A 12517-nucleotide genomic window follows, 5' to 3' on the forward strand; every position below is an offset into this window, starting at 1 on the left:
TCTGTCAAATTTGCACGTTGCCGCAGAACCCCTTGCCCATTTCCTGCAGGAGATATTAGGAATAGTGAGGTAAGTGTGGATTGATTCGTGAATGGGAGGAAAAGACCTAAGTGTAGGAACCAGGAGACAGAAAACATTAGACATATTAGACCCTTAAACAGAAAGAGAGATGTTTGTATCAGGGGTCAGGGTTCTTGCTTGTCTATCTAGCAGTCAGGCTTCTTTCTCTGCTGTATGTTTACTTGTACCCAGGATATGCAGGCTGCTGTAGAGTTTGACGCCACTGGGATCAAGGAAAGGAGCAAGAAATTGTGCCACATCAGTGCAGGTTGGTATGGGAATGGCTACAACTTTTGGGTGTGGTAGAGAAGACCAACATAGGTCCAAGAGTGATTAGGGTCTGGCCTGGGGGCTCCTCAGCCTCTCCCATTGCCAAGATACTTAACCACCATCTTCATACCTGTTTAATAACAGGCAAAGTAATATGGCAGCTTTGGGGATAAAAATTGTAGAAAAAATGAAGGTGATAGAGAGACTTCTAATAGCCTAACTCTCCCATCAAGCATTTGAGGTCCAGTCTCTCTATGTGAGTCTTCATGGAGTGACACAGTTGGAATAGACTTAAAGCCCCACGTCATTCTCGCTTCCTAGATTGACTTCCAGTGGCAGCTCTGGTGGTGTTGGAATTGCTGCTGACCACCACCCTCAATAGGTCCACACCCACCAAAGAATCATCCATCCTCTTCCAGCTTGGTTGTGCTTTTTCTTTACTCTGACTGTATTATTGGCTGAGGCTGGGATTGGGAAGGAGCCTGATTGACTGCTGGACTGGTGATTGACTCTAACTTTTGTTTCCAACTGTATCACCTGAATCATCAAAAGATTAGAGTGTGAAGATACAAAACTGTGACAGGTCTGTGGTAGAGGCTGAGACTGGGATAGCAGTATTTAATCATGTCTTCTCTGTAACTTGTACTATGACTGGGGCTGAGATTGAGCCTGGCATCCAGGCCAAGCCTGAAAAGAAGCCTGGAGAAGAAGTTGGGGGTGGGGCTGAGAGAGAGAATGAAGTCCCAGTGGTGGTCAGACCCAAGGTAAGGACCCAGGCCCAGGTAATTCCTGGAGCAAGGCCCACAACTAAGACCATGGCAGTAGTTGGGACACATCCTAAGAGTGAGGCCAAGGCAATCACTGGGGCAAGGTCAATGGATGAAACTTATTCATGGGCCAAGACTGAGTTTGATGCTGAGGCACTACTGAAGACAGAGGGAGTGTCCCAAACCAATGCTATATCCTGGCCACTGATCAGTACTGAGTCAGGGTCAATTGCTAAAACTAAGATCTGGTCTATGGATAGGGAACTGGTCTGTATGGATGCTGAGTCCTTTCCTGGCACCAAGGTCAAGTCCCAATCAGGTATCCAGCCTTTGTTTGAGTCAGAGGAGGAGACCAGTATGGGTTCCTGGTGCCATCCCAGGCCTACATCCAAAAAAGAGACTTCTCACAATTGTGATTTCAGATGGGTGGATAGATCCTCTGTGAGCTCCTGGTTCTGGAGTAGAGAAGAGGTCAGTACAAGGCTTCATCCTAGAGACAGGGTAAAGGCCAGTACTAGGTCCAGGCACATGGCCAAAGAAGAGGCCATGCCTAGGCCCAAAACCAGTTGGGAGCTTTATGTTGCATCCAGTTCTGGTTCTGAGGATGAATCTATTAAGACATCCTGGTTCTGGGCCAGAGAAAAGACCAGTGTCTGGTGTAAGCACAGGGAAGAGACCAATAGTAGGTCCTGGTTTAGATCTAAGAAAGAAGTCTCTGAATCTAATTCTGGGTCTGAATGTGAGGACAATGTAAAATCCTGGTTCTGGGCTGGAGAGGAGGCCAGGTACAAACCCAGAGCCAGGAAAGGGGCCGATGTCAGGGCCAGGCACAGGGCCAAGTGAGAAGCTTCCATTGATTTCATGTCTGGCTCTATGGATATAGTCAAAAAAGAGTCCTGGTTCTGGCCTGGAGAAGAGGCTAATAACTTGTCTAGACCCAAGTCCAAGAAAGAGGTCAGGGCCAGAGCAATGGCAAAGGAAGAGGCCAAAATCAAGGCCAGAGCCAGGACAAAGCGAGAAGCCAGGTCAGAGGAAGAGTTCCTCACCAGGGCGTGGTTCTGGGCTGCAGAAGAGTCCAGCATAGTGGGTGGGGCCACTGTCAAGTCCTGTTCTCAAGTGAAAGATGAGTCCATTGTTGGCAGTTGGTTCTGGACTGAAGAAGAGGCCAGTATGGGGACTGAGGCCAGTGGTAAATTCAGACCAAAGACTGAGCAGGAGCCTATTGGCAATTCTATGCTTGGAACTGGGGAAAAGACCAGTGTGGAAACAGGCTGATGCCACTTCCAAATCTGTGCCAGCAGATGATACAGTAAAGGTCATTGCCAGTTTCTGCTTCTGGGCTAATGAAGAAATCAATCCAGAGGCTAAAGAAGAGACCATTTATGGGTCTTGGTTTTGGGTCAGTGATGACGTCAGTGTGGAAGCTGGTATTGGGGCCAGCTGTGGGTCCAGGCCAAGGTCTGAGGAAGAAGAGGTCATTGGTCCCTGGTTCTGGGCTGGAGAAGAAATCAATACAGAGCCTGAGTTTAGAGAAGAGGCCAGGCCAGGAGCTGAAGAAGAGACAGTATTTGAGTCCTGGTTTTGGGCTGGAAACCAGGCCCAGATGGATTCTGGGGCTGAAGTCAATTGTGACACTATGCCAGAGACTGAAAAAGAGGAGCCCATTATTGGGTCATAGTTCTGGGCTGGAGTAGAAGCTTGTGGGAGGGCTGAAGTCAGCAACAAGTCTAGCCTGGAGGACAAGGAAAAGGGTATTACATCATCTTGGTTTGGGACCACTGAAGAGATCAGTATGAAGTATGCCACTGGTGCCCAATGTAAATTTATGACAACTGCTGAAGAGATCAATACTGAGTCTGACTTCTGGTCAGGAGAACATCCCTGTATGTTTGCTGCCAATGGAGGCAGCTGGAAGTCTAGGCCAGAGGAGGAACAGGACACTGTTGATCCATGGTTCTGGTCCAGAAGATATACAAGGCCAGCGGCCACTGTAGGGCCCTGGTTATGGGCTGTGGAAGAGGGCAGTATAGATGATAGGACTGAAGAAGAAGCCAAGGCACCAACCAAGGAGGAGACCATGATCACGTCCTGGTTCTGGAAAGGGGATAAAGCCATTATAGGGGCTACAGATAGAGAAGAATCCAGGCCAGATGCTGAAGAGGAAGACATTGTTGATTCTTGGTTCTGGGCTGGGGGGGAAGACAGGCTTGAAACAGAAGCAGAGGCTAGAGAAGAGGACAGGCTGGCAGCTGAAGAGGAACATTTTGTTGAGTCTTGGTTCTGGGCCAGGGAAGAGGCCATTAGGAACAAGGCTAACATTTGCAGCAAATACAGTCCAGAAGCTGAAGAGGAAGAAGTCATTGTTGAGTCCTGGTTCTGGGCTGAAGAAGAAGCCAGTCTGGAGGCAGGGGATAGTTTTGAGTCCAAGCATGGCACTGAAAAGGAGGAAATCATTATTGGGTCCTGGTTCTGGGCTGAAGAATATAATATAGACGTTGGACCCCAGGCAATAGAAGAGACCACATCAAGGTCTGGAGAGGAAAGCACTTTTGGATCCTCGTTCTGGGATGCAAAAGAAATCAATGTAGAAGCAGAAACATGCTGTGCATATAAGCCAGAGGATGATGAAGAGATGATTGTTGAGTCCTGGTTCTGGTCTGGAGACAAGGCCATTAATGAGACTGAAACTGTGGCCACCTCTGAATCCAGGCCAGAAAATGAGGAAGGGGCAGTTGTTGGGCCCTGGTTTGGAGCTAAAAATGAGGCCAATAACAGGACTGGTAATGGAACCAACTATGAGTCAAGGACAGTAGCTGAGGAGGATGAGGCCATAGTGGGGTCCTGGTTCTGGGCAGGAGATGAGGCCCATTTTGAATCAAATCCTAGCCCTGTGTACAGGGCCATTTGCAGGTCCAGATGTTCAGTTGAGCAGGAGCCTGATGCTTTATGCAGGCCCCAGAACTGGGAGGAGGTTACTGTTCAGTTCAAGCCTGGCCCATGGGGTAGTGTTGGCTTCCCATCCCCAAGTCCCTTTAGATTTTCAAAAGAAGCAGCATTTCTGTTCTCTGAAATGTTTGGAGGAAAGCCCAAGCACATGGAACTGAGCCTAGAAGGGGAAGAGCAGGAATCTTTGCTTCAGCCTGATAAGCCTGACCCTGAGTTCCCATTTCAGTATGATCCGTCCTACTGGTCAGTCAGGGAAATTCAAGAACATCTTAGGACGAGGGAGAGTGCAGAGCCAGAGAGTTGGTTCTGCAGCTGCATACAGTGTGAGCTTAAAATTGGTCCTGAAGAGTTTGAAGAACTCCTTCTATTAATGGACAAAATTCGAGATCCTTTTATTCATGAAATATCTAAAATTGCAATGGGTATGAGGAGTGCTTCTCAATTTACTCATTATTTCATTCACGATTCAGGTGTTGTTTCACTTATTGAAACCTTGCTCAATTATCCCTCCTCCCGAGTTAAGACAAGGTTTTCGGAAAATATGATTCACTTGGCTCCACCTTATCCAAATCTAAACATGATTCAGACATACATATGTCAAGTGTGTGAGGAAACTCTTGCTTATAGGTTGGATTCCCCTGAGCAGTTATCTGGAATAAAGATGGTTAGACACCTCACTACAGCTACTGACTATCACACACTGGTTGCCAAGTATATATCTGGGTTTCTCTCCTTATTAGCCACGGGCAATACCAAAACAAGATTTCATGTTCTGAAAATGCTACTGAATTTGTCTGAAAATCCTGTCATGACAAAGGAAATACTCAGTGCTGAAGCAGTGTCAGAATTTATGGGCCTTTTTAACAGGAAAGAGACAAATGACAATATTCAGGTTGTTCTAGCAATGCTTGAGAATATTGGTAACAATATTAAAAAAGAGGCATTGTGGTTCACTGATGATGATTTCAGTCTTGAGCCATTTATTTCTGCATTCCATGAAGTTGAGAAATTTGCTAAGGAACTGCAAAGCAAAACAGATGATCAGAATGACCCTGAGGCAGAACAAAAGAATGAGTATGATTAATCACTTGCCTCTGATTGTCCTTATGTTCCTGAGTTATGGTCCTTGAATAATGCTTTAGTTTTCAAAGTTGGTTCTATGTTGTAATGTACACTTTAATGCTGATACTGACTTTGCCAAACTCTGTGTATGAGCTGGATCAATCTTCTGATGCCAAACGAATATTAAAACTGAAAGCACATTTGTTGATACTTGTTTTTGTCTAGATTGTGAATTTACCATTTAGGTTTATAGTGAACTGAGCTATTATAAGTAAGCTACCCTTCTGATTGCTGTTCTAGTGTTATTGATGTCTATTTGAATCATGTTGTGTTTTCAATTAAGTTCTGTGTTAAAGTTGGCAGAAATCACCCTTCTCTGTGAGCATAAAATATAGATGCAAAAATAACATATGATAACACAGGTAATTAACGTATGAATAATAATGCTCCTTGAAAAAGCTATTCTCGCATCTTTAAATGAAAATGTCACCATGGGCTGCTACTCAGGGTATGCTTCAGAGAAGAAGGACCCAATTAATTTGGGCTCTGAAATGTAAGGAAGAGGTTGGATGTTGTGAAGAAAAGCTTGGAGTTGGAAAAAGTGTTCCTGTGGGAGTGAGGTATTCAGTCTGCCTGGAGTGGCTAGGAGGAGTGTATTAAGGGATATAGAGGATAAGGTAAGTTTTGAAGAGCTGAGAAGTTGTATTTTGCAGTTCAAAGTATGGGTGTTTCTTTGATCTTGCTTAAAGGTTCAAAGAATAAGACCAGAAAGCACACAAATTTTAACTGTCAGGAAGACCATTTCTTCATGTTGGTGCCATGGAAAGTGTTAAGGTAATAGCATACAGCCACTAAAAGTGATGATATATACGTTTTAAAATTGGCTAAGAAAAGCTCTGATACTTTCTGTATTTGGTGAAATAGAAAAGACTGGTATCATACATGGAAAGATGATCCCTCTCCCCCAAAAATGTGTGATATGGACTGAATTTATGCAAATATATTATTTGATTATGGAAAATCCTGCAACCATGTAAAACATGTCAAAGGAATAAAGAAATGTGAGAGACTACAACTTCAGAAGCACTGACTTGCTAAATAAAACTGCATAATTTAAAGGGGGTAAGCTGTAAGCTTTCCAAAGTTTCTGAGTTTATGGTACACATTTTTCGGATTCACAAAAGTAATAACGTATCCTCAGATAGGAGCAAAAGTCAGGGATAAAGTTGGTTTGGGGTGGGAGGTAGTCCAGGCTAAAGGGAAATATACAAAGTTTTATTCACTTTTCGTTTGTCTCAGGGTGCAAAGTGCTTTTTTCCTACCGGATTCTAGGCTGCAAGGTTTATGGAAGTAGGGCAAAGTGGCAGTTTTGCCTCCATTCACAAACCACAACTGCTAACAGAGATCGTCCTGGTGGTGGAAATTGGAGATTGAATGTTTGTTTTGGCTATCAGTATTTTTCAAGACAGGTCCTGTGTGTGTTTTAATACGTCGCCCGAGTTTTGCACAGAATATTAAAAGTCAGTTGGTCTCCAAACTCCTCATGGGATGTTCCTCGCCAGCCCTGTGCTCCCACAGAGCAAGGCCCAGGCTTAGGGCTGGAAGCTTTGGCTCCAAATCCAGCCTTCCTTTCAGCTATCTTCACCCCCATCGGGAGCTTCAGATTGTTCTAGCAAGCAGCTCAACCCCAGAGGCAGAAGACTGTACCTTGCGTGCTGCAGGGCTGCAGCAGACTTACGGAGTGTGCGGTCACGTGGGGCTAACTGTGGGTCACGTGACCGCACTCTCACTTGGACCGGCGTAGAGGTGTGTCGCGCTGGAAAGGGACGGGAAAGACTTGCACCTGACGCTTGACAGACGGCTGTGAGAGGAGTGGTAGGACATGATGGTGGGTGCGTGGGTGTTGGTCTCTCCATGCTGCACTAGCCTGAAAGCTAAACCCCCTCAGGCGCCCAGAATTATGCCCTTTGTTGGCTGAGGACACAATCCCTCAGCCAATCACGAGCGTCTTAGCCAGGGTCTGTTTTTGTCCAGGAGCTCAAGAGGCAGGAAGTCATCCTGTGGGAGGCATACGTGGAGGGAAGCATCGGCCGCTGCTAGTGGAGGTGGGCTCGAGGCCGGATATTGGCATCCGTGGGAGGTGGTGGTGGAGACTAGGTCCGGGTAGAGGAAGTGTCTTGGAGCCTCGCGCTCCCTCCTACCTTCTGCAAGCCCTTACCCCACCCTCGTCTCCCCGCCCAGCGCTGCGTGACTCTGTTTCTCTGTGTGGGTGGGAGAGGTGGACACGTGGAAGCAGTTGGCTTCAGGGGAGCCCAGAGAGAGGAAACGGTGAAGTGACAATTTGTGAACACCGGTGGCCCTGGATCAGGAAACGCAGGTGTGAGGATAGGAACTGTGAGCTACACTCCCTTCCTCCCACCTAGTTGGCACTCACTCTTCTGTCTGTCTGTCAGACAGCCGGGATGGCTGGGCTCAATACTGTGGGCAAGTTAGTGGCGGGGGTGGGGTGGGAGTAATGAGAGGGCAACAGGACTGACCTTTACTCTAAGGTTCCAGCTGCCTGGAGATGCAAGAGAGGAATGAACCTCAATCTGAGCAGCTCTAGGGAAGGGGAGAGACAACACACTCACAAGGAGGAAACCTAGATGCTTTGGGCCCTTCACATAGGATTTCTCATTGGGTTATAAGCAAGCTTCTCAACCCTCAAGAGGATCCCTGGATCTCAAGCCAGGCAGCAGCATCCTGGGGGTCTGACCTGGATGTGAGATTCTGAAAGAGCTTAGTCCCATTGTGCCCTCAACAGTTCCCATCTAGAGACACAAGGGTCATTGTTCCACCTGCTCCATCTGAGGCTCCCTCCCTTTTCAGTCTTGGGCCTCAGAGGAGGGTCTTTCTGGGAACCACCTACAAACTGCTTTATGAATATTCTCACAAGTTCACCTCCGCTGTCCCTTTGCTCTTTTCCTTGTATTTTTTTTTCTGGCCAGTGCTTTAGACTTGGCTATTTGCATCTATCCTTGGTGGCACTCCCTTATTTGTGGTAATCCATTTTGGTCAGAGCTCAGCTTTAGGAGGTATCCACAAGATACCAAAGTCCTTTTAGGAGAGTATAGTTAGAAAAAAATAAATTTTACTAATCCCATTAACCTCAGTATTTGCACATTTTACAGATTTGAAGCCAATTAGTACATAGCAATCTTTTTCATTTCTGTTTTACAGATTCATATTCCTCCATTATGTGCCACTACTGTAATTGGTTCAATTACTCTCCTATATATGGGCATTTTTTTCCAATATTTTGCTCTTGCAAACACTGCTGGAAGAATAATCTTGTGCAATTGTAAGTTTTGTATGGTTAGAGGTATATCTTCAGGGTAGATTCCTAGAAGTGGGGATGGTTGATCAAATGGTAACTTCATATGTAGTTTTATTAGATACTCTGAAATATCCCTCCAAAGGGGTATTACAGATTTTCATCCCTGTCAGCAATTTATGGGTTGTCTGTTTACCTTCAGCCTTGCCAATACATTTCTTATTATCCTTTTGTTATTTGTAAATTATCTAGTGATGTCATCTCTCTCATTCCTAATGTTAGTAATTGTGTCTTTTGTTTTCCTTTATCATTCTGGCTAGATGCTTATCAATTTTATTGACCTCAACAAACTAGTGTTTACTTTTATTGATTTTCTTTATTGTTTTTCTTGTTTCTATTTCATTGGGTTTTGCTCTTATTTTTTTCTTTGGTTTACTTTGTGTTTGTTACTATTTTATTTCTAGCTACTTGAAATAGAAGCCGAGGTCATTAATTTGAGACCATTGTTTTTCTAATGTAGGTTTTTTAGTACTGTAAAATTCCCTCTAATAATGCTTAAGCTGTATCCCACAAATTTTAATATGTTGTGTTTTCATTTTTCTTCAATGGAAATTATATACTAATTTCTTTTTTAGTTTCTCCTTTGATCCAAGAGTTATTTAGAAGTAGGCTATGTAGTTCCTAAGTATTTGAGGCTTTTCCAGATATGTTTCAGTTATGTATTTCTACAGTGCTGACCACAGTATCATTGTGGTCAGAGAACTTACTTTGTGTGGCCTGAATCCTTTTAATTTATTGAGTCTTCCTTTTTGGCTGAGAATATGGTCTATCTTGGTAAATATTCCAATTGCACTTGAAAAGAATGTGTATTTTTCTGTTGTCCTGTGAACTGTTCTATAAATGTCAGTTAGGTCTAGTTGGTTCATAAACTTGTTTAGGTCTTCTTTTGTATGTGTTTCCTTATTTTGTCTGTACTTGTTATTGAGAGAGAGGTGCTGAAATCTGACTGTAATTGTGGGTATGCCTGTCTCCTTGACATTCTATCACAGTATTTTTTGTTGTTTTTACTGTTTTTTAATATACTGCTAGATTCAACTTGCCAGTTTTTTCATTATTCTTCATGAGTGATATTGGTCTATGATTTTATTGTTTTATGCTGTAGTTTTCTCACCATAGTTTCAAAGTTATATTAGTCTTATTAAATGAGTTAGGATAGTTTTTGTTCTTTTTCTAGTCTCAGGAAGAGTTTGTATAACATAAAGAATGTCTTTAAAAAGACATTCTTTTATGGCAGAACATACATTATATAGCATTTTACAGGTAACACAAAATAGGCTTTCACAGACATTATCTTCACCACAGCTTATTCACACAGTTCCTTGCACCTGGAGGGGTCAACTTTCTCACTCACTTGTCCCTTCCTACCAGTCATCTCCAGCCCCCTATAATGTCTGTCAAAGGCCTATCCATTCTTCAGAGATTTTCTAGAAGGCCATCTACCCCCTTCATAGTGACACTCGTGATGCCTTTCATCAGCTCCATGAACTGTCACCTACAGGTGTCCAATGCTCGTCGAGTTGTCATGCCTTACTCAAGAGTCAAGGAAGGACTTCTTCCTTTGATATGGGGCTGTAGGCTGGATAATTTCTCTTAGAACTGTATAGATACAGTTTTTAATAGGTCTATAACCCTAGTAGCAAAATTTTTAAGTCTTGTACTAATAGAATTGGGGACCATGGTATTGCATTGTTGTTTTGATATTATTAATGAGATTAAACCTACTTTCAGATGTTTATTAGCCAGTTTGGTTTTCTTTTTGTGAGCAGAGTATGTATAGGCTTTTCCCATTTGCCTTTTAGAGGTTCTTGGTTTAGAGGTTCCTAAGGGTTCAAGAACTCCTTATTGAATTGTATATACACACAAGCCTGTGAATAGTCCAGGGAATTTTGAAAGAAAAATAATATGGAAGTTGGAAAGTATTTGCCCCACAAAGAATTTTTAAAATTTTGTCAAATCTGTTGGTAAAACAGAGTAGAACTACTCAGGAAAAGTTAAATGGAATACAGATAGAGAGCCCTTATATTGCCACATATATGTGGGCATTTATAGTAGGGTGACAGTTCAGATTCATGGAGAAAAGTGAAAGATTCAGTGTGTCAGGGATCCTCAAGACCATTCACAGGTTCAGTGATTGACTAGCAGGACTTACAAGGTTCAGTATACAGTTGTACTCACAGCTATGATTTATTACAAAAGAATGCAAAACCAAATCAGTGAAGGAAAAAAGCGCATGGAGCAAAGTTCTAAAAAAACCAGGTGCAAACTTCCAGGAGCCTTCTCCCAGTGGAGTCCCACAGAATACACTTAATTCCTCCAACAACAATTGATGACAACATGTGTGAAATGTTATTTATCAAGGAAGCTTATTAGATACTCAGTGCCCAAGATTTGGGGGAGGTTGGGGTACCCTTTGCCTAGCATGTACCGAAATTCCAGACTCCCAGAAGGAAAGAAGTTATTCAGCATAAACCATATTCTTTGCACAAAGAGTTTAGGTACAGTGAGCCAATCTTATCTGTTCTGGGAATGGTGGGAACTTTCTTTAAATCCAGGTTAACAGAATCCAGCCAAAGGCCAACCTTGTAAGGACTTTATAAGACTAGCAATCTCAGGTCTGCTGTGCTAATAACTCTTTTCTACACATTTGGTGAGTGGTGTTAGAATAATTAGCTAATCATTTGGGAAAACAAGTAATGTTATATCACAGTACATGTGAACAAATTCCACTAAGATTACATACCTTAAATATATCAAAAGGGGTGGGAGGATAAAGAAAAAGAAACAATTAATTACCTAGAATGAATTTTGGCTTCTGATACGTAGTGGGAAATGGAAATGGATTCTTTCCACATAATACCAGTATCATTTATTAGATAATATGCCCTTACTCCAACAATTTCTCATGTCTCTTTTGTAATATATGGAGTTATCTTCAAATATGTTTCTGAGGTAAATTCTCTCTGGTGTTAGAAGCATACAGGTTTGCTTTTTGCAGTTTATAACAAACTAACAAACACTGTGGGTTATCTGAAATGTAATATCCATAATTCATACATGACTCCTCTCCAATTAATTTTACCATTTTATCTTTAATATCATATTATATTGATTGAGGTGGAGGGGTACTAATATTCTCATATAACTCCTTTGAAATTCTCTTCGAGTTTCAAAATGGAAAAGTGTGTTGGCCAGGCCAAAGAATATGTCTCTGTGTTGCCATGTCAAATGGCATAATTTCCTTTTATTCTTATGGCTGAATTTTATTTATATATGTAAATAAATGTTATACATATTTATATATATATATAACATTTTCTTTATCCATTCATCTGTCAGTGCATATTTAGGTGGTTTCCATGTCTTGTCTATTGTAAATAATGCTACAATGAACATGGTAGAATAGATATCTCTTAGAGATGGTGGTTTCATTTCCTTCGAATATATACCCAAAAGTGGGATTACTGGATCATGTGGTAATTTATTTTTAATTTTTTTAAAAGCCTCCATGCTGTTTTCCATAATGGCTGCACTAACCCACATTCCTACTAACAGTGTATAAAAGTTTGCTTTTCTTTATATTCTCATCAACACATGTTATCTCTTTTCTTTTTGATAATAGTCATTCTAACAGGTTGAAGTGATACCTCACTGTGGTTTTGATTTGCATTTCCCTGATGACTATTGATGTCATCTTTTCATGACATTAGTGATGTCATCTTTTCATGGAACTGTTGGCCATTTGTATCTCTTTTGTAGAAGACTGTCTATTCAGGTCCTTTACCCATTTTAAAATCAGATTATTATTATTATTTTTACTATTCAGTTATATGATTTCCTTATATATTTTAGATATAAAACTTTTCAGATACAGGTTTTGAAAATATTTTTCCCCATTCTGTAGGTTGTCCTTTCATTTTGTTGGTCATTTCTTTTGCTGTGCAGAAGCTTTTTAGTTTGATGTAGTCCACTTGTTTACTTTTGCTTTTGTTCCTTGTGATTTTGGTGTCATATAAAGAATTTTTTTTGCCAAGACCAATGT

At 42.1% G+C, this 12517-nt stretch overlaps 1 protein-coding gene across 1 annotated transcript; it reads left to right on the top strand.

Annotated features, from left to right (window-relative positions):
- The first annotated feature begins 766 nt into the window (after positions 1-766).
- On the top strand, positions 767-5305 carry GPRASP1 (G protein-coupled receptor associated sorting protein 1). The gene is given in 2 exon segments (XM_032619976.1): positions 767-2368; positions 2370-5305. Coding segments are annotated over 2 exon segments (4149 nt in total). The 5' UTR covers positions 767-977; the 3' UTR covers positions 5128-5305.
- Positions 5306-12517: the final 7212 nt, after the last annotated feature.

Source organism: Phocoena sinus, chromosome X (genome assembly GCF_008692025.1).
Source record: "Phocoena sinus isolate mPhoSin1 chromosome X, mPhoSin1.pri, whole genome shotgun sequence".
NCBI lineage: Eukaryota > Metazoa > Chordata > Mammalia > Artiodactyla > Phocoenidae > Phocoena > Phocoena sinus.